At 51.2% G+C, this 24,663-nt stretch overlaps 1 protein-coding gene across 1 annotated transcript in view; it reads left to right on the top strand.

Annotated features, from left to right (window-relative positions):
• Nucleotides 1–24,663, top strand: part of mdfi (MyoD family inhibitor) — a 42,900-nt gene that overhangs the window by 11,804 nt on the left and 6,433 nt on the right. Inside the window, exon 3 of the mRNA XM_064305531.1 lies at nucleotides 9,818–9,949. Within this exon, the coding sequence (XP_064161601.1) occupies nucleotides 9,818–9,949 (132 nt within the window). The remainder of the gene's footprint in view (nucleotides 1–9,817; nucleotides 9,950–24,663) is intronic.

The following is a 24,663-nucleotide window of genomic DNA, read 5'->3' as shown; positions in this document are numbered from 1 at the left end:
CGGGGTAATTACCACACTAGCGCACGACGCTAGCGGGGCTTATTCACGGTATAATAAAGCATGAAACGTGGAAACTATGAAACGTAATCGGCGAACGACAGTAACGATGAACACCTAACAAACACGCTAACGCCGCAGGGCTAAACCGAACACGCTAACGCCGCGGGCCTAAATCGAACACGCTAACGCCGCGGGGCTAAATCGAACACGCTAACGCCGCGGGGCTAAACCAAACACGCTAACGCCGCGGGGCTAAACCAAACACGCTAACGCCGCGGGGTTAAATAAAACACGCTAACGCCGCGGGGCTAAATCGAACACGCTAACCCGCAAGCATGCACTAACGCCGCGGGGCTAAATCAAACACGCCCCAAGCTAAGCTCGCCGCGGGGCTAAACCCAACACTACGGCACATAACGCTGCCGCGGGGCAAATCGAACACGCTAACGCACGGCACGCACGCGGGCTAAACCAACATGCCTAAACGCTACGCCGAGCTAGCTTCTTTGGCGCCCGGCGTAGAGCAGAGCCGAGAGAGAAACGCGCGCACGCTGGCCGTTTACGCTGCTGAATGTGGTGCGTGTGGCTCTGTGTGTTCCGCTGGTGTTCTGACTGAGGGCTGTGATTCAGTGGCCCCCAGCAGCCCTACAAGCCTGTACCACGGACATGTGCACCCCCCCCCCCCCCGCCCCTCAACCCCCCAGGTTAGGATGTGTAGTAGCCAAGGAAACACTAACATACACAACACACACATGTGCAAACACAAACAATCATGGTTCTGGGTCAGGGAGTGCAGTAACCAAGGATACACTTTCTCACACACAAACACACACACTCACGCCCACACACACACGTATGCACACACACACACACACTCATGCCCACACACACACCACACAGCTCACCACACACACCACACACCACGCACACACACACGTATGCACACGCACACACACACACACACTCATGCCCACACACAGGCTCACGCACGCACACACACACGTATGCACACGCACACACACGCACACACACACGTATGCACACGCACACACACACACACACACACTCATGCCCACACACAGGCTCACACACGCACGCACATGAAATAGGACACCATATGACACCCTCATCCACCACAGCACAGCAGCACAAGTGCACACTCAACAGGCATGTAGATGACTTTGGGTGGCGTACATGTCACGCGTGTGTACCGTGTGCATTGCATGTTCACCTGACTGCTCAGGCCAACTGACTTATTAACACTTATGTGCTGTCTGTCTGCCTGGGGAGGGGACAGGAATGTTGATGGAAGGTTGTTTGAAAATTGTTGGAATGTTGATTGAATGTTAATGGAACATTGATGGAATATTGACTGAACATTGATGGAACATTGATGGAATGTTGATTGAACATTGATGGAACATTGATGGAATGTTGATTGAACATTGATTGAAAGCTAATGGTGTTATTAAGTTGATGGAACATTGATAAGTTGACTGAACATGGATGGAATGTTGATAAGTTGATGGAACATTGATTGAATGTTGTTGGAACTTTGCTAAGTTGATGGAACATTGATGGAACGTTGATTGAATGCTAATGGTAAGTTAATAACCTGATGAAACATTGATAAGTTGATGGGACATTGATGGAACTTTGATTGAACGTTGATGGAATGTTTCCTCTGCCTCTTTATTTGGCATATTTCACTTCCTCCTGGTTGGCAGCCTTTTAATAAATAAATAAATAAATAAAATGGCACGTCTTCATCTTACCATGACGGTGATGATGATCATAATAATAATGTCAACAGCTGCAAATCTTACACAAATTTGTGGCTGTCAGTTAGTTTTTTATTTTTCAATTTGTGTAACCACATGAGATGTGTTTATTGGCTGGCAGCCAGCGACGGCATTAATCAGCCCAGGTAATTAACTTCACAGGAGTCTGCTGATGACCTTTCACCCCCCTGCACCACTGTTGAAGCGTTTCACTCTTTTTGTTTTTTAATCAAAAAGACATTTGCATTTTATTGCCAATAAACAGTAAAATATTCAGATTGTATAAACTCTAATAGAAAGTACATTAGGTCCCTCTTGGATTCATATAAACTGTTACAGATAAATAACTAGTGAAATTTTAACTGCACCAGCAGGATAGGGACATAGAGTCAGTGAGCAAGCTTCACATTCCAGCTGATGTAACAGAAAAGCTAGTTTTGTAAAAAAAAAATTTTAATTTACATGGACTTTACATTTTAAATACAAATTACAATTTAATTTGTATTTGAAATGTAAAGTCGATGTAAAAAGGCTACCTTGCGGTCTTATTATTCAAGGATGTGATCTGCAGCATTCCAGACAGGAAGGATCAAAATCACCAGTTCCTTTCTTTAGATGGTTTATGGCAAAGTAATGGACACAAGGTTATAATATATTAAACTCTAGTCTTTGTTCTGAATTGTCCTTTCTAATGCAGCTTTAGAGTGGGGTGTGAAACTAAACCGACTCCTACGGCAGCAGAGCACTGATCTGAAAGACTCTCTGGGCCTGATTTACTAAGACCTTTAGCGTATGCAAAAACCTCTTAGTGCACACAAAACCAGTAACATAACCGAACAGACATCGTGCTAAACAAGTACTGCGATCAGTCATTGGTCATGTTATTGGTTTTGTTTGTGCTGAGGGTCTTAGTAAATCAGGCCCTTAGTAAGACCAGAGGCGACTCAAATGCCAATATCGCTGATGCCACTGGTCCCGGTACTCCTTATTGGCGTATAGAAGGGCAGACCATGCCCTCTCAGTAAATACACAAGCTTTTTTAAAGGAGAGGGAGAGAGAGAGAGAGAGGGAGAGAGAGAGGGAGAGAGGGAAAGTTACAGAACCTAAGCCCTGTGGTGTGGCAGGAATTTGCTTGGCTGTAATTTTCAGGGCTGGGCCACCACAGACGAGCGGAGGTAAGCTGTTATCTGCGCAAGAATCTGCCTCACACCCACTCTCCAGATGCCCCCCCCCCACCCCGCCCATTTTCACCCAGCTTCTACATGCTATGTGCCCCCCAGGGGGGTAGGTTATTGTTATGAATAAGCACTGGTCTTTTTTTGTCTTTTTTGGAATGTTTTGCCCTTTTTGATAAGTTTTTCATTTTTCAAAACTCAGTCCTTGCTTCCCCTTGGTAGTGTGTTATTACATCTGATCTGTATATTTCTCAACTTTCCTTGATTGCTTTGGTCTGATTTCTGTTAGTCATGTCTGTTCCCTGCAGTGATTGCCTTCCCATGCCGATGATTTCAGGCATGTTTCGAAATGTTGGAAAAAATATCCAAAGTTTTTTGGCCATACCGTAAACGGGAATTAAGAAATTTAAGAGATATAAATTCATCGCCTTATCAGCACTTGCTACTATAATCTGGGCCTGTGGAAAAGATTTTAATAAAGATGTGAATATCTAAAATATTTAAATGCAATTTAAAAAACAAAAGCACAGGTTAAACTGGTTTCGCATGTAATTTGTGTTGGAACGGGACCCTGTCCTTTGGGCAGATGGTATTTATTCAGCCCTCTCTCCTGTTTCACATTACCCAGATTAAAAAAAAAAAATCTACGCTTGTAATCGAGATACTGGAGCTCTTTAATATGACATGAATGTGAAAATAAGCGTATTTTACAAACATGTCGAAAGCTAAAGCAGGAGTTGGGCTGTTCAGAAGCTACGGTGCTTCCCCACATGGGTGCTTCCCCACATGGCCCAGCGCTAAGTCAGAGTGACTCAGCCGTCAGTCAGTAATTTCACTGAGACAAAAGGGCGTAATCGTTACAGTCACTATCTGAGTTTACGCTGTGATGGCGGCTGATGATGCCTTCTCCTTCTCTGTTTTATGAACGCTACCTGCGCAGGTCGTGTATCTTTATGTTCTGGTTAGCCACCGTGAGTCAGTCTCGTTTGCCGTGGACTTCCACGTCCCACTTCCGTTCTTAAGTAAGAAGTTCAGTGGGATGGAGTTGCAGTTGTCCTTGCTACTCTTCAACATAGAAAAAAAAAAACTGAGTCACAAGGTGTTCTATCCTTGCAGTACTTAAAAAATGTGTTGACAGTTGACTCATTTCCGGTCCGAGGTCATTGACCTTCAGCTTTCTTTACTTTAATGTGGTACAGAGATGAGGCCAGCAGCTTGTACTCCTTGGATAACAGAAAGGTTATTAGTGCGATTCACTGCAGGGCCTGAAAGTATTTGGTGCCAGGAGCTGTTATGGACTCCAGTCGGGGGGAGGGAGCTTGCGGTGGAGTGTGCATTTTGACTGCTCATCTTCAGGAAGCACAAGTACTGTAACGGCTACCTGCTCTAACCAGGTGCGGGAGCTGCTCCACTGTACCGTACCGTACCGTACCGCACCCTACCGTACCCTACCGTACCGCACCGCACCGTACCACACCATACCGTACCGCACCCTACCGCACCGCACCGCACCCTACCGTACCCTACCGTACCGCACCGCACCGTACCGCACCATACCGTACCGCACCCTGACCGACCAACCGCCGCCCACCGACCTACCTACCGCACCGCACCATACCGCACCCACCGTCCCGACCGTACCGCACCGTACCGCACCGCACCGCACCGTACCGTCCGCCGCACCGCACCGCACCTACCGCCCTGCACCGCACCATACCGTACCGTACCGCACCGCCCCGCCCCGCACCGCACCGTCCTGCACCGCACCGCACCGCACCGCACCATACCGTACCGCACCGCACCGCACCGCACCGTACCGTACCGCACCGTACCACACCACACCATACCCTACCGCACCGTACCGCACCGCACCGCACCGCACCGCACCATACCACTACCGCACCGCACCGTACCGCACCGCACCACCCACCTACCGCACCGTACCGCACCGCACCTACCGCACCGCACCGCACCCACCTACCGTACCGCACGCCGCACCGCACCGACCGCACCGTCCGCACCGCACCTACCGTACCGCACCGCCCGCACCGTACCGCACCGACCGCACCGACGCACCGACCGCCGCACCGACCGCACCGTAGCACCGACCGCACCGCCACCGACCTACCGTACCCACCGCACCGTACCGTAAACCGCGCACCGCTACCGCACCGACCGTACCCTACCGTACCGCACCGTCACCGCACCGCACGTACCGTACCGCACCCACCGCGTACCCTACCGACCGCACGTACCCTGCACCGGTACCGTAATACCGTACGCCACTCGCAACCACTAATCCTACCGTGCACGCGTCTACAGCACGACACCTACGTACTGCACTTCCACTGCTCGTTCCATCCCTTACATACGTATTGCGATGCTAAAACCTCTCTAGAGACAGTACTCTGAGGTGGTGTTTTATTGGGTGGAATCCAGTAAGCCAGTAACTATTTAATTCCTCCGTTTAGGTTCTCAGAACAACTTATGTGACTTACCACTGTTTGTTTCCATCCTCTTCATTATTGCATAAAACAATAAAAACAGAACAAATTATACCATATGGTCAAAAGATGCCCGAAGACAATACTGGGGAAGGACTAGATTATTTAATGTTTATTCCCAAAGTATGACATAATTCAAGTGTGATGGTATTATTGTATTCAATATTTAGTTTTAAGCTTCCTTATTTGATTATATTGTATTGATTTTATTAAAAGCAGGAGGATTGTGGAAAAGTTGGAGACAGACGAGCAGATTCTAGGTCAAGGCTGAACTCTCCTGCTCTTTAAAAAAAAGCAGCCACCTCTCGCCTGGCAGCCACCTTTTTCTGGCCACACCTCTTCCTCTTTCTGGGATTTTTCTTCAGTCGCCTAAAGGCTCGTTTGGTCGAATAAGAGACAAGTTGGGTCTGGTTTTATTGAATCGCGTATGCCTGCTAACTGGCTGAGTGCGCGTGATTGAATCTAGAGCAAAGTGCTCTGGAGTGAATATAGGGATAAGTGTGGGGGATTGAATATAGGGATAAGTGTGCAGGATTAAATATAGGGATAAGTGTGTGGGATTGAATATAGGGATAAGTGTGTGGGATTGAATATAGGGATAAGTGTGCTGGATTGAATATAGGGATAAGTGTGGGGGATTGAATATAGCGATAAGTATGTGGGATTGAATATAGGGATAAGTGTGCTGGATTGAATATAGGGATAAGTGTGGGGGATTGAATATAGCGATAAGTGTGTGGGATTGAATATAGGGATAAGTGTGCTGGATTGAATATAGGGATAAGTGTGCAGGATTGAATATAGCGATAAGTATGTGGGATTGAATATAGGGATAAGTGTGCGGGATTGAATATAGGGATAAGTGTGCTGGATTGAATATAGCGATAAGTGTGCGGGATTGAATGTAGGGATAAGTGTGCGGGATTGAATATAGGGATAAGTGTGCGGGATTGAATGTAGGGATAAGTGTGCGGGATTGAATATAGGGATAAGTGTGCGGGATTGAATGTAGGGATAAGTGTGCGGGATTGAATATAGGGATAAGTGTGCGGGATTGAATATAGGGATAAATGTGCGGGATTGAATATAGGGATAAGTGTGCTGGATTTAATCTGGAGATAAGTGTGCGGGATTGAATATAGCGATAAGTGTGTGGGATTGAATGTAGGGATAAGTGTGGGGGATTGAATATAGGGATAAGTGTGCTGGATTTAATCTGGAGATAAGTGTGTGGGATTGAATATAGGGATAAATGTGCTGGATTTAATCTGGGGATAAGTGTGCGGGATTGAATATAGCGATAAGTGTGTGGGATTGAATGTAGGGATAAGTGTGGGGGATTGAATATAGGGATAAGTGTGCTGGATTTAATCTGGAGATAAGTGTGTGGGATTGAATATAGGGATAAGTGTGCGGGATTGAATATAGGGATAAGTGTGCTGGATTTAATCTGGGGATAAGTGTGCGGGATTGAATATAGGGATAAGTGTGCGGGATTGAATATAGGGATAAGTGTGTGGGATTGAATGTAGGGATAAGTGCGCTGGATTGAATATAGGGATAAGTGTGGGGGATTGAATATAGGGATAAGTGTGCTGGATTGAATATAGGGATAAGTGTGGGGGATTGAATATAGGGATAAGTATGTGGGATTGAATATAGGGATAAGTGTGTGGGATTGATTATAGGGATACGTGTACTGGATTTAATCTGGGGATAAGTGTGCTGTATTGAATCGCTGAAGTTGGCTCAGATAAAGACATCAGGAAAATTAATAAACCATTATAGACGCCCTGGGAGGTCGCAGCCTGGCTACTGAATGCCCCCCCCCCTCCACCCCCTCATTTAGGAAAGGCGACTGCCTGGCCCCCTGTAAGTCTCCTTTCATCCCCTGAGGAGCCTATGATAGGCTGAAAATCCTCCCTGTTCCGCCCCCCACCCCCCCCCCCCCCACACTAACCCAAACCCCATCCAGTAATTTTCATATCTGATTTAGCCATTTTGATTGACAATAATGAAAACATCGTGGCAAACACTGCCTCAGAAATCTGTTCCACATGTTGGGAGAGAATACGGAGGGCGGAAGCGCTTACATTTCCATCTTAATCCTGTTTGCTTTCTGGAGAGCGCAGGGAAGTCTGGGAGTTTGAGTCTGCGTCGAGCACCCTGACCTTTGACCTCTGCACTGCGTCACATCGCAGAAATATACCCTGTGTCCGTTAGGTGTTTGCCAGTGGTCACTCTGTTAAGGAATATTGTTTTCAAGGTGACAGATGCTCTGTGTGGCCATTGCTATTTACAGACTTTCATATGTTTCTGCAGTGATTCTGCCAAAACAATATAAACGGAAGTGAGCTCTGAACACCTCTGAAAGGCTCTTTGACCGCATGGCTCACAGCTCACGTTACCCGAGAAGCGTGTTTGAGTGGACATGAGGAACCGGCCGCCTGGCGGAGGCCCGTTCATTGGTGTGTGCTCTCTGTGCTGTACTAAACTTTTCCCTCCGTCTCATTTTCCCCATGCTTAGTGCTTGTTTCCAGAAAAGGAATGTAAAAATAACAATGCATAAACCTTAAGAGAAACATTCTTTATTTTCTGGGGCCGAGCCCCAGGTTTCCATTTTCTTAAGCTAAATGTCAAATGCAAGTGTACCTACTGATCAGTAGGTTTGAGTTACAGGCGAGGGGGTGTTTGTGGTGGAGTGATTTCGCATATATAATATACGTATATACTGTGTATACTGTGTGCCATACGGGCTAACGCAGACAGGCCAGGCTGGTCTTTGAAGGCCCTCTTCTGCCAGGCTGCGCACAGCTGGTTCCAGATGTGGAGTAAACAGCAGGAAACCCTGTTAGAGCTTTAATGTGCTTTAATTACGACACCGGTACCCGCAGGAGAGCCGGCTGTTTACTGCCCAGTTAAAGGGAGGTGGGGGGGGGGGGGGAGGGGGGGTTACACAGCACATGAAAGGGCCACTCCGCAGGCTAGAGGCCATGTTTTAGGGGCAGGGGGGCTTTGGGGTGGAGGGGACGGCACACGGGACAGATGTTGTCATCATTTAAGAGCGTTTAGCAAGGCTCTCTGGAAGTAAGTTCACCTTACCTTATCATTTACTGTGTGTCTCATTAGACCTTGTGGTTAACCTTCTTTGTAAAAACAAGAAGTAAACAAAATACCAGTAAGTCTGTGGTCTACACACAAACGCCAGCCTGTGATTCTCATCATTAACCACCTAGGATGGCCAACCAAAGACTTTCAATGAGTTGTATTTTAGTCCTGTCCCAGATGCCCTAGTTAAGTCTGTGGAGATCATGTACATGTTGTGAGGAGAGGAGCTCACTCTGTGGGACAGGAAGCAGGCTGTCTGCTGTTAAATCGTGCAAGTGCCAGGTGTAAGAAGTTCAGCACCTTGTGAGCGAGCGGTTCTGGGGGTTCTCGTGGTTTTGGCGGTCCGGGTCATAGTGTGCCACTCAGCCTGTTGCAACACTCCTGTCCAACCTCTGACCTTTAACCTCTACCCTCTACCTAACCATCCTGAGAGGAGGCGCCCGGTCTCCTCCTACGCGCTGGCCAGAACACCCCGAGCCGCCCTGCCCTCCACCTCACCCTGCAGAGAAACCCGCAGGCCCCAAACGCCAGAGAGAAAAGTCTGAAACACAGCCGGCCTCGGAGAAGATAAACAAGAGGGCCGCCTGAGAGCCAATGAGCGGCGAGCGAGCGCACGGGCGAGCGAGAGAACAAGCGGCGAGCGAGAGAGCGAGAGAGCGGCGAGGAGACGGTGTGCGTTTACGGGCGCAGCTGGTTCTCGTTTGCGGAGGAATGAAACTCCAGCGCCGCGTCTCTCCGGCGCTCCGACCCGCCGCTTTGAAGAAGCCGCGTCAGCGCTGTGGACCGGCCCGCGGAATTACCCCTCCGCAGCGGCCCACTCGGCTCCGCCCCCCCCCCCGTTAGCCGGGGCCGTTTCTGAGACGCGCGTGTCCGTCCCACCTGGCTCTCCGCCATGGCCTTGGCTGGGCCGCCGTTTTGGGCTGGTCCTCTGACTTTCTGATTGTTTGTTTAAAAAGGACCTTTTTTGCTTTTTCTTCGGCCTGCGGTTCTCTCCATATCTGCTCCTCTGAGGTCCGCGAGCCGCCCTGTAACCTGCATTTTCGTCTGGAGCACGTTCTGCCCCATTTACAGACCTCCAGCACCGTGACCTCTGCTGAAACTGCCTCAGTCATCCTTTAAACAAAAAAAGTTTTCTTTGTAAAGATTGCTGAGTCACTTCACTTAAGACAAGTCCAGGGCACATTCCCACCGTTATAAAAGGGTTTTGTGTTTCTGATCCCTGTATTCTTCTTCTGTTGTTTTTGCACAGAAGCTGAGGAGAGCAGTGAGTCCCAGGGCCTTATGGGAAACCCCACAGAAATGCAGGAGGTCTCAGAGAATGGACACAGCACCAGCCTGTCGCCAGAGTCGGGCTTCTCAACACCAAACGCCAGCGTCACCTGTAAGTACAGCTCTGAGAATACCAGCTCACCCTTTCATAACCCTAACCCTCACCCTTCACAATCCTGATGCTTCAGGGTCTTAGTGAGGAGAAAATAAAACATGTCCAAGGGCTCATTCTAAACACTGTGGGCTCTGACCTTAATTTTAATGAACACATTTCAGTGTGATGTTTCTTTTCCCAAAGTTATGAGTCACACTACGTGCCAAAATGAGCCATCAAAAATAAGCCAGAAAAATCTAAGCTCTACTCATTCTTTGCTTAGAGTTCATAACTGAAAGCCCGGGTCTTAAAGAGAGTTTGGGGTTCATAACTGAAAGCCCAGGTCTTTAAGAGAGTGTGGGGTTCATAACTGAAAGCCCGGGTCTTTAAGAGAGTTTGGGGTTCATAACTGAAAGCCCGGGTCTTTAAGAGAGTTTGGGGTTCATAACTGAAAGCCCGGGTCTTTAAGAGAGTTGGGGTTCATAACTGAAAGCCCGGGTCTTAAAGAGAGTTTGGGGTTCATAACTGAAAGCCCGGGTCTTAAAGAGAGTTTGGGGTTCATAACTGAAAGCCCGGGTCTTAAAGAGAGTTTGGGGTTCATAACTGAAAGCCCGGGTCTTAAAGAGAGTTTGGGGTTCATAACTGAAAGCCCGGGTCTTTAAGAGAGATTGGGGTTCATAACTGAAAGCCCGGGTCTTAAGAGATTTGGGGTTCATAACTGAAAGCCCGGTCTTAAAGAGAGTTTGGGGTTCATAACTGAAAGCCCGGGTCTTTAAGAGAGTTTGGGGTTCATAACTGAAAGCCCGGGTCTTTAAGAGAGTTTGGGGTTCATAACTGAAAGCCCGGGTCTTAAAGAGAGTTTGGGGTTCATAACTGAAAGCCCGGGTCTTAAAGAGAGTTTGGGGTTCATAACTGAAAGCCTGGGTCTTAAAGAGAGTTTGGGGTTCATAACTGAAAGCCCGGGTCTTAAAGAGAGTTTGGGGTTCAGTGCAGCGTGTTCAGCGGAAGCTCACAGCCCTTATCAGCAGACGGGTTAGGGTTAGGGTTAGGGTTAGGCCTCTGGTGTGGGGCTGGTGTGGTCCGAGTTAGGGTTAGGTCTCTGGTGTGAGGCCGGTGTGGTCTGGGTTAGGGTTAGGGTTAGGCCTCTGGTGTGGGGCTGGTGTGGTCTGAGTTAGGGTTAGGGTTAGGCCTCTGGTGTGGGGCTGGTGTGGTCCGAGTTAGGGTTAGGGTTAGGCCTCTGGTGTGGGGCTGGTGTGGTCCGGGTTAGGGTTAGGGTTAGGGCGCTGGTGTGGGGCTGGTGTGGTCCGGGTTAGGGTTAGGGTTAGGGCGCTGCTGTGGAGCAGCTGAAGCGGAGCAGCTGAAGCGGAGCAGCTGAGGCAGAGCAGCTGAAGCAGAGCAGCTGAAGCAGAGCAGCTGAAGCAGAGAAGCTGAAGCAGAGCAGCTGAAGCAGAGCAGTTGAAGCAGAGAAGCTGAAGCAGAGCAGCTGAAGCGGAGCAGCTGAAGCAGAGCAGCTGAAGCAGAGAAGCTGAAGCAGAGCAGCTGAAGCAGAGCAGCTGAAGCAGAGCAGTTGAAGCAGAGAAGCTGAAGCGAGGCTGAAGCGGGCAGATGAAGGGAGCAGCTGAAGCGGGCAGCTGAAGCAGAGCAGCTGAAGCAGAGCAGCTGAGCGAGCAGCTGAGCAGAGCAGCTGAAGCGAGCAGCTGAAGCAGAGCAGCTGAAGCAGAGCAGCTGAAGCAGAGAAGCTGAAGCAGAGCAGCTGAAGCAGAGCAGCTGAAGCAGAGCAGTTGAAGCAGAGAAGCTGAAGCGGAGCAGCTGAAGCGGAGCAGCTGAAGCGGAGCAGCTGAAGCAGAGCAGCTGAAGCAGAGCAGCTGAAGTGGAGCAGCTGAAGCAGAGCAGCTGAAGCAGAGCAGCTGAAGTGGAGCAGCTGAAGCAGAGCAGCTGAAGCGGAGCAGCTGAAGCAGAGCAGCTGAAGCAGAGCAGCTGAAGCAGAGCAGCTGAAGCAGAGCAGCTGAAGCAGAGCAGCTGAAGTGGAGCAGCTGAAGCAGAGCAGCTGAAGCAGAGCAGCTGAAGCGGAGCAGCTGAAGCGGAGCAGCTGAAGCAGAGCAGCTGAAGCAGAGCAGCTGAAGCGGAGCAGCTGAAGCAGAGCAGCTGAAGCAGAGCTCTGTTCGGCTGGAATAAGGGCGCGCTTGTGAGCGTCCTGGATCAGACCCCCCGTCTGAGTCACAGTGCGGACACACCCACCTCCAGAACTGGGTCAAACTGCCCCCCCTCCCTCGCCCCCCCCCCCCCATCAGAGCGCACGCTGCCGCGTGGCGGGTAAAGCCGAACCCCAGTCTGAACATGCCCTGCTGACAATGGGTGTGGAGCGGCCTGCTAAAGATTTAGGATTCAGAAACAAAGAGGCCTTTCTGAGACGCGCAGCAGAACAGGGAGGGGTCAGCCAGGTCCCCGGGCTGTTCATGTTTCCTTTTTTGTAGCAACCGTGATTATTTAAGGGTTGCCTTAGCGACCGTAGGTGAACTGGGATGTTGTGCTTCTGGCCACCGAGTCGGGCTTTTTCTCTCAATATGTGTTGGGGTTGCTGTGCGTGTGTGTGTGTGTGTGTGTGTGTGTGTGCGCGCATGTGTGTGTGTGTGTGTGTGTGTGTGTGTGCGCACGTGTGTGTGTGTGTGCGCGCATGTGTGTGTGTGTGTGTGTGTGTGCGCGCATGTGTGTGTGTGTGTGTGCGCGCATGTGTGTGCGTGCGCGCGCATGTGTGTGTGTGTGTGCGTGTGTGTGTGTGTGCGCGCATGTGTGTGTGTGTGTGTGCGCGCATGTGTGTGTGTGTGTGTGCGTGTGTGTGTGTGTGTGTGTGCGCGCATGTGTGTGTGTGTGTGTGTGCATGCACATGTCTGCTTGTCAGTGTCAGTCTGTTGGTCTGTTTGTCTGTCTGTCTGTCTCTGTCTGTCTGTCTGTCTGTCTACTTCCTGGATGTACCTGTCTGTCTGGCCCTGCTGACTCCTGGCTCCTGTGCAGATTGCAGTCTGAATCTTGCTCGCAGTAATATGCATGCCAGAGCTCAAGAGGGCGCTATAGGGTATGCTCTGTATTGGACCCCACCGTGCGTACAGTACATTACCTGCCCCCCCCACCCCCCCGCGCAAACCCACACATGCTCCACTACCTGCAGCCATAGCACTGTTCTGATTGGCTGCTGAGCCTCGCATCATCCTCATCATCCTACTCTTAACAGGGGCCATCTGGTGAGGCTGCAGTGTGTTACTGTACGCCTGTGTGTGTGTGTGTGTGTGTGTGTGTGTGTTTCTGTACGCCTGTGTGTGTGTGTGTGTGTGTGTGTTTCTGTACGCCTGTGTGTGTGTGTGTGTGTGTGTTTCTGTACGCCTGTGTGTGTGTGTGTGTGTGTGTCTGTACGCCTGTGTGTGTGTGTGTGTGTGTGTGTGTGTGTGTGTGTGTGTGAGTTAGGGTTAGGGTTTGAGGTGGGGGGGCGGTAATATCAGGCAGTGTGTGTGTGTGTTGTGGGGGGTGATGTCAGGCAGTGTGTGTGTGTGTGTGTGCATGTGTGCCCCCCCGTGTGTGTGTGTGTGTGTAAGTGTGTGTAAGTAGCGCTCCAGTGCACAGTCACTGGCTGTAATGCTGACACATTCCAGGCTCCCTTTTATATTTATTTATTTATTGACTTGTTTATTGTTATACGTCCCCAGTGCCCTAACCGTCACTGTAACCGCCTGCATTCACATGATGTGCAGTTTCCTCTGCCTTTAGGGTGGTGGGGGGAGGTGTGGGGGGGACTGAGAAAATGAGCATAAGTACAGCGAGCTGTGAGGTGAGGTTGGGGCTGAGGCCCGGGACGGATCACATGGTGAAAAACAGCGATGGGGCGGGGCTATATAGCGCCCTGCCGCGCTGGGCGAAAAGCCTTTGAAGCAGCTGTTTAACGAGCTGACTCAGACTGACAGTTACAGGGGAGCAGTAAAACGGTGACTGGGGGGGGGGAGTCTGTCAGCACCCCCCCCCTTCCTGTGTGAGACCCCATATTATCACTCATACGGTTTCTGACGAGGGGGGTCATTTCGCTGTTTGAAAGGGGGGGGGCAGCCCTGGCGCCGGTCCTCCATGTTTAACGCGGCTCGTAAAAGCTTCGCCGTAGCCGCACGCTGATTGCTCAACGCACACGGTGTGCTCTGGCTTCCTGTGTTCCTCCAGCGCCCGTAAAGGGGGGGGGGGCTGGGGGAGGGCGGGTGAGGGGGTGTTGCATCACCGCGTTTGCGGGGAGCTCCTGGCTCCTCCGGGTCTCTCTCCATGCTGTGAAGCGAGCGTGCGTTCTGCTCGTCTGAGCGGTTCTGACGCCTGGCGGCGGAGAGCTGGTCCGTTACTCAGCCGCACCTGTTTGGGCTGAGCGCCTCTTCGGGGCGAAACGGGCGAAGGAGCCGAACGGGAACGCGGTCGCACTCCGAGCACAGACGGCCCGGCGCGGGCTGATGATGTCATCGCAGTTGCACACATCTGGCAGTCTGGGAATGTCTGGAAATGGCTTTCACCTCTGGGTTTCTGATACGGCTTCGCTTAAAAACAGCTGCAGGTTTAAAAAAAAATAATTGTAAGTTAAAAAGTAAAGGTCATACCACAAAGAAAAAGCACGGCGTTTGGCACACATGTAACGCGGCCGGCCTGTCTGGCTCAGAGTCGCTCGGTGTGTGTGCTGTGGCTCAGAGTCGCTCGGTGTGTGTGCTGTGGCTCAGAGTCGCTCGGTGTGTGTGCTGTGGCTCAGAGTCGCTCGGTGTGTGTGCTGTGGCTCAGAGTCGCTCGGTGTGTGTGCTGTGGCTCAGAGTCGCTCGGTGTGTGTGCTGTGGCTCAGAGTCGCTCGGTGTTGTGCTGGACTCAGAGTGCTCGGGTGTTGTGCTGTGGTCAGAGTCGCTCGGTGTGTGTGCTGTGGCTCAGAGTCGCTCGGTGTGTGCTGTGGCTCAGAGTCGCTCGGTGTTGTTGCTGTGGTCAGAGCGCTCGGTGTGTGCTGTGCGCTCAGAGTCGCTGGGTGTGTGTGCTGTGGCTCAGAGTCGCCGGTGTGTGCTGTGGTCAGAGTCGCTGGGTGTGTGCTGTGCTCAAGTCGCTCGGTGTGTGTGCTGTGGCTCAGAGTCGCTCGGGTGGTGTGCTGTGGCTCAGAGTCGCTCGGTGTGTGTGCTGTGGCTCAGAGTCGCTCGGTGTGTGTCCAGGCTCAGAGTGCTCGTGTGTGTGCTGTGGCTCAGAGTCGCTCGGGTGTGTGTGCTGTGGCTCAGAGTCGCTCGGTGGTGTGCTGTGGCTCAGAGTCGCTGGGTGTGTGTGCTGTGGCTCAGAGTCGCTCGGTGTGTGTGGCTGTGGCTCAGAGTCGCTCGGTGTGTGTGCTGTGGCTCAGAGTCGCTCGGTGTGTGTGCTGTGGCTCAGAGTCGCTCGTGTGTGTGCTGTGGCTCAGAGTCGCTCGGTGGGTGCTGTGCTCAGATCGCTCGGTGGTGTGCTGTGACTCAGAGTCGCTCGGTGTGTGTGCTGTGGCTCAGAGCCTCGGTGTGTGTGCTGTGGCTCAGAGTCGCTCGGTGTGTGTGCTGTGGCTCAGAGTCGCTCGGTGTGTGTGCTGTGGCTCAGAGTCGCTCGGTGTGTGTGCGTGGCTCAGAGTCGCTGGTGTGTGTGCGTGGCTCAGAGTCGCTCGGTGTGTGTGCTGTGGCTCAGAGTCGCTCGGTGTGTGTGCTGTGGCTCAGAGTCGCTCGGTGTGTGTGCTGTGGCTCAGAGTCGCTCGGTGTGTGTGCTGTGACTCAGAGTCGCTCGGTGTGTGTGCTGTGGCTCAGAGTCGCTCGGTGTGTGTGCTGTGGCTCAGAGTCGCTCGGTGTGTGTGCTGTGGCTCAGAGTCGCTCGGTGTGTGTGCTGTGGCTCAGAGTCGCTCGGTGTGTGTGCTGTGGCTCAGAGTCGCTCGGTGTGTGTGCTGTGGCTCAGAGTCGCTCGGTGTGTGTGCTGTGGCTCAGAGTCGCTCGGTGTGTGTGCTGTGGCTCAGAGTCGCTCGGTGTGTGTGCTGTGGCTCAGAGTCGCTCGGTGTGTGTGCTGTGGCTCAGAGTCGCTCGGTGTGTGTGCTGTGGCTCAGAGTCGCTCGGTGTGTTGCTGTGGCCTCAGAGTCGCTCGGTGTGTGTGCTGTGGCTCAGAGTCGCTCTGTGTGTCGCAGGCTCAACGCCGCAGAGCTGCTCCCCTCGCACGCGCGGCCGATGGCGAAGGACCCGCCGTCTGTCCGGAACCTCCCGTAAAAACGCTGCGTAAATAAAGTTTCATAGAACCACCAGAACCCCTCAGTGGTGGAACACTGTGTTCTGTTCCGCACCTGTGAGTTTGGGAAGCAGTTCTGTTCCGTACCTGTGAGTTCGGGAAACAGTTCTGTTCCGTACCTGTGAGTTTGGGAAACAGTTCTGTTCAGTACCTGTGAGTCTGGGAAACAGTTCTGTTCAGTACCTGTGAGTTTGGGTAACAGTTCTGTTCAGTACCTGTGAGTTTGGGAAGCAGTTCTGTTCAATACCTGTGAGTTTGGGAAACAGTTCTGTTCAGTACCTGTGAGTTTGGGAAACAGTTCTGTTCAGTACCTGTGAGTTTGGGAAACGTCTTCGCAGATTTAAGGTCATTTTACTCCACTTTTTTAGAATGAGTTATTTTTCTCCCCTTAATATCTTTCTGCTATGACCTTGCATGTTCATTCTCTTATTCGTACGAAACTCCAACTCCAAAATAACTTCCAGAATTAAGGAACAGCGCCTTTGTGACATCAAAGTGCCGATTCCAGTGTAGTTCGACAGTGTGCTTAACGCTGTGCGTCAGAAATCCCGCGTATGTGCGCTTGTTCTCACGGCGGCTTTGATCCGCCGACTTGAGTGACGACATTTGAGATTATTGAGCCGTTTGCTTTCGCCTGACATGATGGATGGATGGATGGATGAAAGATGGAGAAGTGTGACGGCAGCATCCGTACAGGACCCGTCGAGCTGCCACGGAAACGGAAAGGGAACGAGAGACGGGCGGAGTTTCACAGGGTTTCAGAGCGAGAGAGAGAGAGAGAGAGAGAGAGAGAGAGAAACAGAGAGAGGGAGAGAGAGAGAGAGAGAGAGAGAAACAGAGAGAGGGAGGGAGAGAGAGAGAGAGAGAGAGAGAGAGAGAGAGAGAGAGAGAGAGAGAGAGAGAGAGAGATCATCCCAGACCGGGTCTGTATGTTTTGTTTTCTTTGCAAGTAACAGTATGTTGGGTGTGGTCGTGGATCTGCTTAAACTTTTGTGAGTTGAAGTCATATGTATTACATTTTTGTTTAAGTGGACTTTGGAATGACTTGTTCAGTTTGAAAGTAATATGGTAGCAATCAGGTTTGCCTTTAATTTGATTTATCGTTTTAGTCGTTAAAATGCCACAACTGGCTTGATATGAGGTTCAAAAAGTCAAACATGCTACATGCCACTTTGAAAGTTCCATATTTCACAGTTTGTGCATTAATTTATACTCATATATAAAACTGAGGTTTAAAAAAAATCTCAGCTCAGCTCTCTGGGGGTGAAAGTTTAGGACTGGCCCGGGACGTTCCTGCCGCTGGGGCAGGACGGCAGTCTGCTGTCTCTCTTTGAGGGGCACGGGCGTTCCCCCCAAATCTGTCTCTGTTCTCTTTACATGCTTACTCATGACATCCCTCAATTTCATTCAACCTGAATTTGTTTGTTTTTTGTCATGTAAGATCGTTGGCACTGCTGTGTGGTATATGCTAAGCTACACACAGTGTTTAATAAAAATTGTATTTATTAAAGTATTTGAACAAGTTCTTTGGCACACGGAACACGCAGTGAATCAGCCAGAGAAGCGTCTGCAGGAGCGTTTGGCGTGTCCTGCCGTTTGCGTTCTTGGAGTCCGCTCTGGCGTGAGTCCGATGTGGACACAGGCGGCGCGTGGACACTGCCAGCTGTCAGGACCATAATGCATCTGTGTAAAATTCTGCAGGAATGTGGGATGACGGCCACAGTGAGTCACATCTGTGAGGGGCGGGGCCTCACTGCGCACAGCTGGCCTGGTGTGTCCAAACGCGCAGGCCGCTCTGCAACCTCACAGCAATATCAATCGGCCATTACAGACCTCCTTTCTTATTGTACCGCCCCCCTCCGGTGGCTGGTGCGATTCCCCCCCTGAACCCCCAGCCCCCAGCCCCCCCCCCCCGGGTTCCTTCAGCCGGAACACCGCGGCGCTCGTCGGATCGCTGTGGACTGTAAACACCACCACACCCTGACAACACACACCTACATGTGTGTGTTACCCACCTCTTGAAGGTGGTGATTTTTTCACTGGTGGAGAAACCCCTGGGCCTGAGAGAAACCCCCTGGGCCTGAGAGAAACCCCTGGGCCTGAGAGAAACCCCCTGGGCCTGAGAGAAACCCCCTGAGCCCGAGAGAAACCCCTGGGCCTGAGAGAAACCCCTGGGCCTGAGAGAAACCCCCCGAGCCTGAGAGAAACCCCTGGGCCTGAGAGAAACCCCCTGAGCCTGAGAGAGACCCCTGGGCCTGAGAGAGACCCCCTGAGGCTGAGAGAAACCCCCTGGGCCTGAGAGAACCCCTGGCCTGAGGCCTGATGAGAGAACCCCCACCTGGGACCTGGCTGGTAGCTTCTCACTGAGGAATGGCCCGCTCTCTCGCCGCCTCCCTCCTCTCTCCCCCTCCACCCCTCCGCTCCCTCTCTCCGCTCCTCCTGATAGAGCACATCTGTTCCGTCTGTGCGTGGGGTTACCGTGGCGCCCCCCCGACCCCCTTCAGTCGCTCATTATCTCTCCTCGGGGGGGGGGGGCCTGTGGCAGGAAATGAAGCTTCTTTAAAAGCCCCGCGTCCCTGTCGCTGCTCTGAAACTCTCTGATTAGGGCTCCCATCGCCCCCATCGCTGCAGATTGTCATTGAAATGAGGGCTTGTCGGGGGGGATTAGGGCTCATTCGGTCGCCCCCTTCTCGTTCGGGGCGGCCATACCCTCATTTTGGGGACCCATTTGAAATCTGGCTTTGGTGTTTAAGAAGCATGCCATCGAATCGTCTCTTATCCCTGGTAAATTTGCACGGTAATTTTGCCTAAGCGCATTTTACATATGCATTAGGCGCAGCCGTGCGCGCTGCATGCGCCTGGCCTAATGCATTTCCCCGTTCCTCGCTCTTATTATCACGCTTTGGATTTGAGCGGCGCGAGCTTTCCCTTTGTGCTTCTGCTCTTGGAGAGATTTTCACAAAATGATTTTTTCTTCTTCTTCTTTTTTTTTTTTTTACTGAATCCAGCTGAATCTCTTGTGTTAGTGAGTTTTATTTTTTATTTTTTTAATTCCTGCTTTGCTGATTATTTCCCCCCCAGCACATGCTGTTTATCTCCTCCCTGGTTTCTCTATTTTAAGGTTCTAGTCCAGGGAAGTTCTGTTTTTCTGTCGATGAGCTTCCCCCTGAGCTCTGTGACTCACTCTGCTCTGTGATTGACAGGTGGGAGTGGCCACACTGACTCACACCCATTAATTACAGAGTTTGGGGGTGGGGGGGGTACAGGAGCTGGTGTGTTGGGATGTGGGACAGGTTTTGGGGTGGGGGGGCGTGCAGGGCTGGTTGTTGGGATGTGGGACAGCATTTTGGGGGTGGGGGGGGCGTGCAGGGACTGGTATGTTGGGATGTGGAACAGTGTTTTTAGGGGGTGGGGGGTCGGGTGTAGAGGGATATGGGACAGCGTTTTGGGGGTGGGGGGGCATTGCAGTCACTCAGTGCAGAGGTGAACAGTTAGCAGATTATGACTCACCCCTCCTCTGCCCCCCCCCCCCTCGCCAGCCCCCTGGGCGGTGATCACATGACTGGGGCCTGGCCCGTCTACATAATAATCCCGTCTGTCTGCGGCCAGCCGCTCCACACAGAACCTGCTTATTTGGGCTTTTATTCGCTCCTTTAACTACCTGCTGGTGAATCACTGTGTCTCTGTGTGCGCACACACCCACAGATGTACTCTGCCTTTTAAAAACAAAAAAATAGTTTAAAAAATCCTCAGCTTTGGAGACACTTGGAGTTAGAGAATCACACAATTCAAATCCCCCGAAATCCCCAAACCCCCACCCTCATTCCTCCTCAGTCTCTCCCCGGGACAGCCGGTCTCGGGACGGGGGGCTCGATTTGCAGTGATAGAAATGTTCCTGGGATCACGCGCTCCCAGCCTGGGGGGAGAGAATCAGCCCCTCCCCAAACACAAGGGCTCCATTCTGTACGACCGGCCCAGGGCCCACTGCCCCGTGCCCCGTACCCCCTGTTCCCCGTACCCCATGTTCCCCGTGCCCCGTGTCCCAGGCTGAGGCTGCCGTAGTTTTGTGCACCACACAGAGCGTTGACCTTTGACCTTGTTGGCCCTGTGCTGTGGAGACGGCAGGCGGGATGCTGGGAAATGAGGACCGGCCTGCTAGCCAGATACCCCTGGAGCCCCAAGGATGCCGACGCCAGCATGTTTACGCCCCGAACACAAACCCCCCCCCCACCCCAAAACAGAGCTTCTCCCAGCTGGACCGAGAAGAGAAGGATAAACTCCGCTCATTCCTCTGTGCTCTATAAAATATTTTGACACCATTTCGCGTTTCTGGGTCCAGCTGGGGGACGATTCGGTGAAATGCGTGTGTAAATCACGCGCTGATTCCGCTGCGTCCTGCTAGCGTGGCTCAACACAACGGGCTCGTGTTTCTCCCGGATACTTTCTCACGACTCTCTCTTCTGGACGGACTGACTTTGATCAGACGCTGCGCTCCTGAGCTTCAGTGACAGAGCTGGAGCAGCTCTGCCTCTCCCAGCTGTCAAGAGCAGACAGGGCTCAGCATTGTTCAGCTTCAGTTGTTCCTAAAGTTCTCCATAACTGTCAGTTATCACATTATTATAACTCAAAAAATGAATTATAGAGTGCACTTGACAAACATTACCCAAAAATGAAAAGACAAATGGGTAAAATAACTGGGAAGGAAAGGTCTGTGGTCTCTGTGAAGCTGTTTCTGAGCCATGGCTGTGGAGTTGTAATTGTTCGGTTTTTTTTCTCCTGGGAAGGAAAAAGGCTGAAGGACAGTGTCCATTTCTGAGGTTTGTGCTTTTTCTGGTGTTGGGCGCTGTCTCAGAGCAGCGCTATCTCAGAGCAGCAGTATCTCAGAGCAGCAGTATCTCAGAGCAGCGCTATCTCAGAGCAGTGCTATCTCAGAGCAGCAGTATCTCAGAGCAGCAGTATCTCAGAGCAGTGCTATCTCAGAGCAGCAGTATCTCAGAGCAGCAGTATCTCAGAGCAGCGCTATCTCAGAGCAGCAGTATCTCAGAGCAGCGCTATCTCAGAGCAGCAGTATCTCAGAGCAGCGCTATCTCAGAGCAGTGCTATCTCAGAGCAGCAGTATCTCAGAGCAGCAGTATCTCAGAGCAGTGCTATCTCAGAGCAGCAGTATCTCAGAGCAGCAGTATCTCAGAGCAGCGCTATCTCAGAGCAGCAGTATCTCAGAGCAGTGCTATCTCAGAGCAGCAGTATCTCAGAGCAGCAGTATCTCAGAGCAGCGCTATCTCAGAGCAGCAGTATCTCAGAGCAGCTCTATCTCAGAGCAGCAGTATCTCAGAGCAGCAGTATCTCAGAGCAGCGCTATCTCAGAGCAGCAGTATCTCAGAGCAGCGCTATCTCAGAGCAGCAGTATCTCAGAGCAGCAGTATCTCAGAGCAGCAGTATCTCAGAGCAGCTCTATCTCAGAGCAGCAGTATCTCAGAGCAGCGCTATCTCAGAGCAGCAGTATCTCAGAGCAGCAGTATCTCAGAGCAGCGCTATCTCAGAGCAGCTCTATCTCAGAGCAGCAGTATCTCAGAGCAGCGCTATCTCAGAGCAGCAGTATCTCAGAGCAGCGCTATCTCAGAGCAGCGCTATCTCAGAGCAGCGCTATCTCAGAGCAGCAGTATCTCAGAGCAGCGCTATCTCAGAGCAGCACTGTCTCAGAGCAGCGCTATCTCAGAGCAGCAGTATCTCAGAGCAGCGCTATCTCAGAGCAGCGCTATCTCAGAGCAGCGGTGTGAGTGGGTCCAGACCACAGCAGGTCTCTGTCTGGGGTGGGGGGGGGGGGGGGGTGTGAGCGGGTACAGACCAGAGCAGGTCTCTGTCTGAGGGGGGGCGGGGGGGTCTGGGAGTTCAGCGTGTTGCCAGGCACGGACATATGGAGCATATGGATGACATACTTCCTGGGTTAGAGACGGCCTCTAATAGGACTGCTTACGCAGTGTACAGTTCAGCATGTCTCCCTTTTGTAAATGTTGATCTGTGACTGTAGGAGGAAGACTGTGAACCTCGTCAAAGTGCCCGGCGTTTACCTCTCAACCTGCAGCTGTGGAATTAGTCCGGTTCTCTATCTGACAGGGCAGGGGAAATACTCTGCGTGAAATATCAGCAAAGGAATCTTTTTTCTTGTTTTTTCTTTTTGTTTTTTTGCTGTGGGTGCTTCATGCACCTGGTTATGTTTGAGGGGGTGGGGGGAATTATTAAACTTGTAATTTTGCTTGGAAAAAAAAAAACATAAAACAAAGCAATCCAACGCAAACCATTTAGGAAGGATTTCTGTTAGGGGGTGGGGCTTCCTGGTTATTGATGTGCTGTTGTCAGTGACAGGCTGAATTGGGAGGTAGTCGGGTATTCATTAGCATATAATAAAAAGATATTAACATACATTAGCATATATTAGAATGCGGTATGGAGATGGGCTGGCGTTGCTGTAGGTGATATAATCTGGAAAAGAGACTCTTTTCAGCGTCACGAGTGCCACCAGGCCGACTGTCAGTGTCTTACTGACCGCTTACGAAAGACGCCAAAGTTTGTTTAGAAATATGGGGCACATTTGGTCAAACACTGAAACTTCTGTTTTGATAATTACTTAATATTCAGGGTCTGAGCTTATTACAAATTAAAGAAAATAGATTTAATTTCATGCAGTATGAATTGAAATATTATATTTTTTGCCATTTAGCAGGAACAGACACATATTATATTCTGGTAAACATACCATATATATATATATATATATATCTGTTTATGTGTATTTCTCAGGTTCCGGTTAACTTCCTTTGTTAAGGGAGCACTGACAGCACCCCAGGTGGGAATCGAACCCACAACCTTTGAAAGTCAAAGTTCAAAGGTCCTTTTTGTCTTTCTTTGTGTTTACTTTTCCAATTCTCACAAATGAGGGAATTGTAAGTCTGGTAATTGCTTCGTTGCGATCACTGATGTAGACTGCTGTTGAGGCAGAAGTCAGTGACACAGTAATAAAAAAAAGTCATTTTTCTCCTATTATTGCCTTTTAAGATCAGTTGTGCTGCCCCTCCTGAAACTCCATGGGGGAAGGGGGGAGGAGGGGTGTTGGGGGGTGGGGGTGAACAGAAACTTTACTTTTCCCTTTTTTACGCTTGATTCCTGTGTGTCTTTTCCATCAGTGTTCTGTCTCTGAGCGGCGAGGCAGCTGCCAATCAGAAGGCAGAGACAGGCGTAGATTTGCATACACTCAGGAGACCGCGTCTCCCCCTCCTCTCCTCTCCGGCAGGATCCTAACACTCGCTTCCTGGGCCCCTCGTGTCTCAGCTTAAGAACGTAAAGGTGAAATATAATGGGGGGGGGAGGGGGGGGGTTTGTGGAAAAGTATTACTGAACTAAATCAGAGAACCCTTTGGAGACGTACCCAAACGCACCTCAGCGGCTCGGAGAAAGGGATCGACGCATCAGCGGGAGAGGAGGAGGAGGAGGAGGAGGAGGAGGCGCTGGTTTTCCCCGTCAGGCTCAGAACTTCCTGAATGGCTCTGTAATGCCACACAGATCGCAACACGTCCTCCATTTTGTCAAAAAGAAGAAGAAAAAAAAAGCGGGAACCTTGACAGTGAGAGAGTGAGAACGTTTACCAGTAGATTTAGACGATGTTGGCGGGAGCTAAACGTGCTCGAAAGGCGCCGGACGTTTCTGGTCTTTACCCAGAGCGCATCTGGAGCGGCGTTTTTAAAAACGCCGGACAGAGAAGGATTATGTTATTGAATAACAGTCGAACGGTTGCCGAGCGACCCCACGTGTGACCCAAAAATAATAATTCTACACAATAAGTCTACCTGTCTCTCAGCCATTATCTCATATATATATATATATGTGTGTTTATGGCCAGTCATGTTCCATTATGGTCCCACCGTCTGTACAGAGGCGTGTCTCTTTTTTTGGCAGACGCTTCATCTTGCACAACGAAACCGTGTTTTCCTGCAGTTATCATCCAGATTTACTCAAATGTGTTGGAAAGCGTGCGCACAGGTCACGAGAATATTTCCCTCCGCAGGACGAGGACGTTAGAAACGACAGCGCGGGCAGATCGTATTTATCTCACCTGGGTGGAAGGTGTGCCCCTCCCGCGCGGGCAGGTCGTATTTATCTCACCTGGGTGTAAGGTGTGCCCCTCCCTCGCGTTCTCTCGCGTCCGTGGTAATGAGAGTTTCGTAGCCCCGGGGAGTGACACCGTGCCAAGATCAGCTCCTGGAGCAGCTTTCAGAGCAACACTAGAACATTCTGTGGCCTGTGAAGTCACAGGGAGCTGCAGTCTGAGCTTCACAGGGAGCTGCAGTCTGAGCTTCACAGTCTGAGCTTCACAGGGAGCTGCAGTCTGAGCTTCACAGAGAGCTGCAGTCTGAGCTTCACAGGGAGCTGCAGTCTGAGCTTCACAGGGAGCTGCAGTCTGAGCT

Source organism: Anguilla rostrata, chromosome 13 (assembly GCF_018555375.3).
Source record: "Anguilla rostrata isolate EN2019 chromosome 13, ASM1855537v3, whole genome shotgun sequence".
Taxonomy (NCBI): domain Eukaryota; kingdom Metazoa; phylum Chordata; class Actinopteri; order Anguilliformes; family Anguillidae; genus Anguilla; species Anguilla rostrata.
This window is presented reverse-complemented; position numbering and strand designations above follow the sequence as displayed.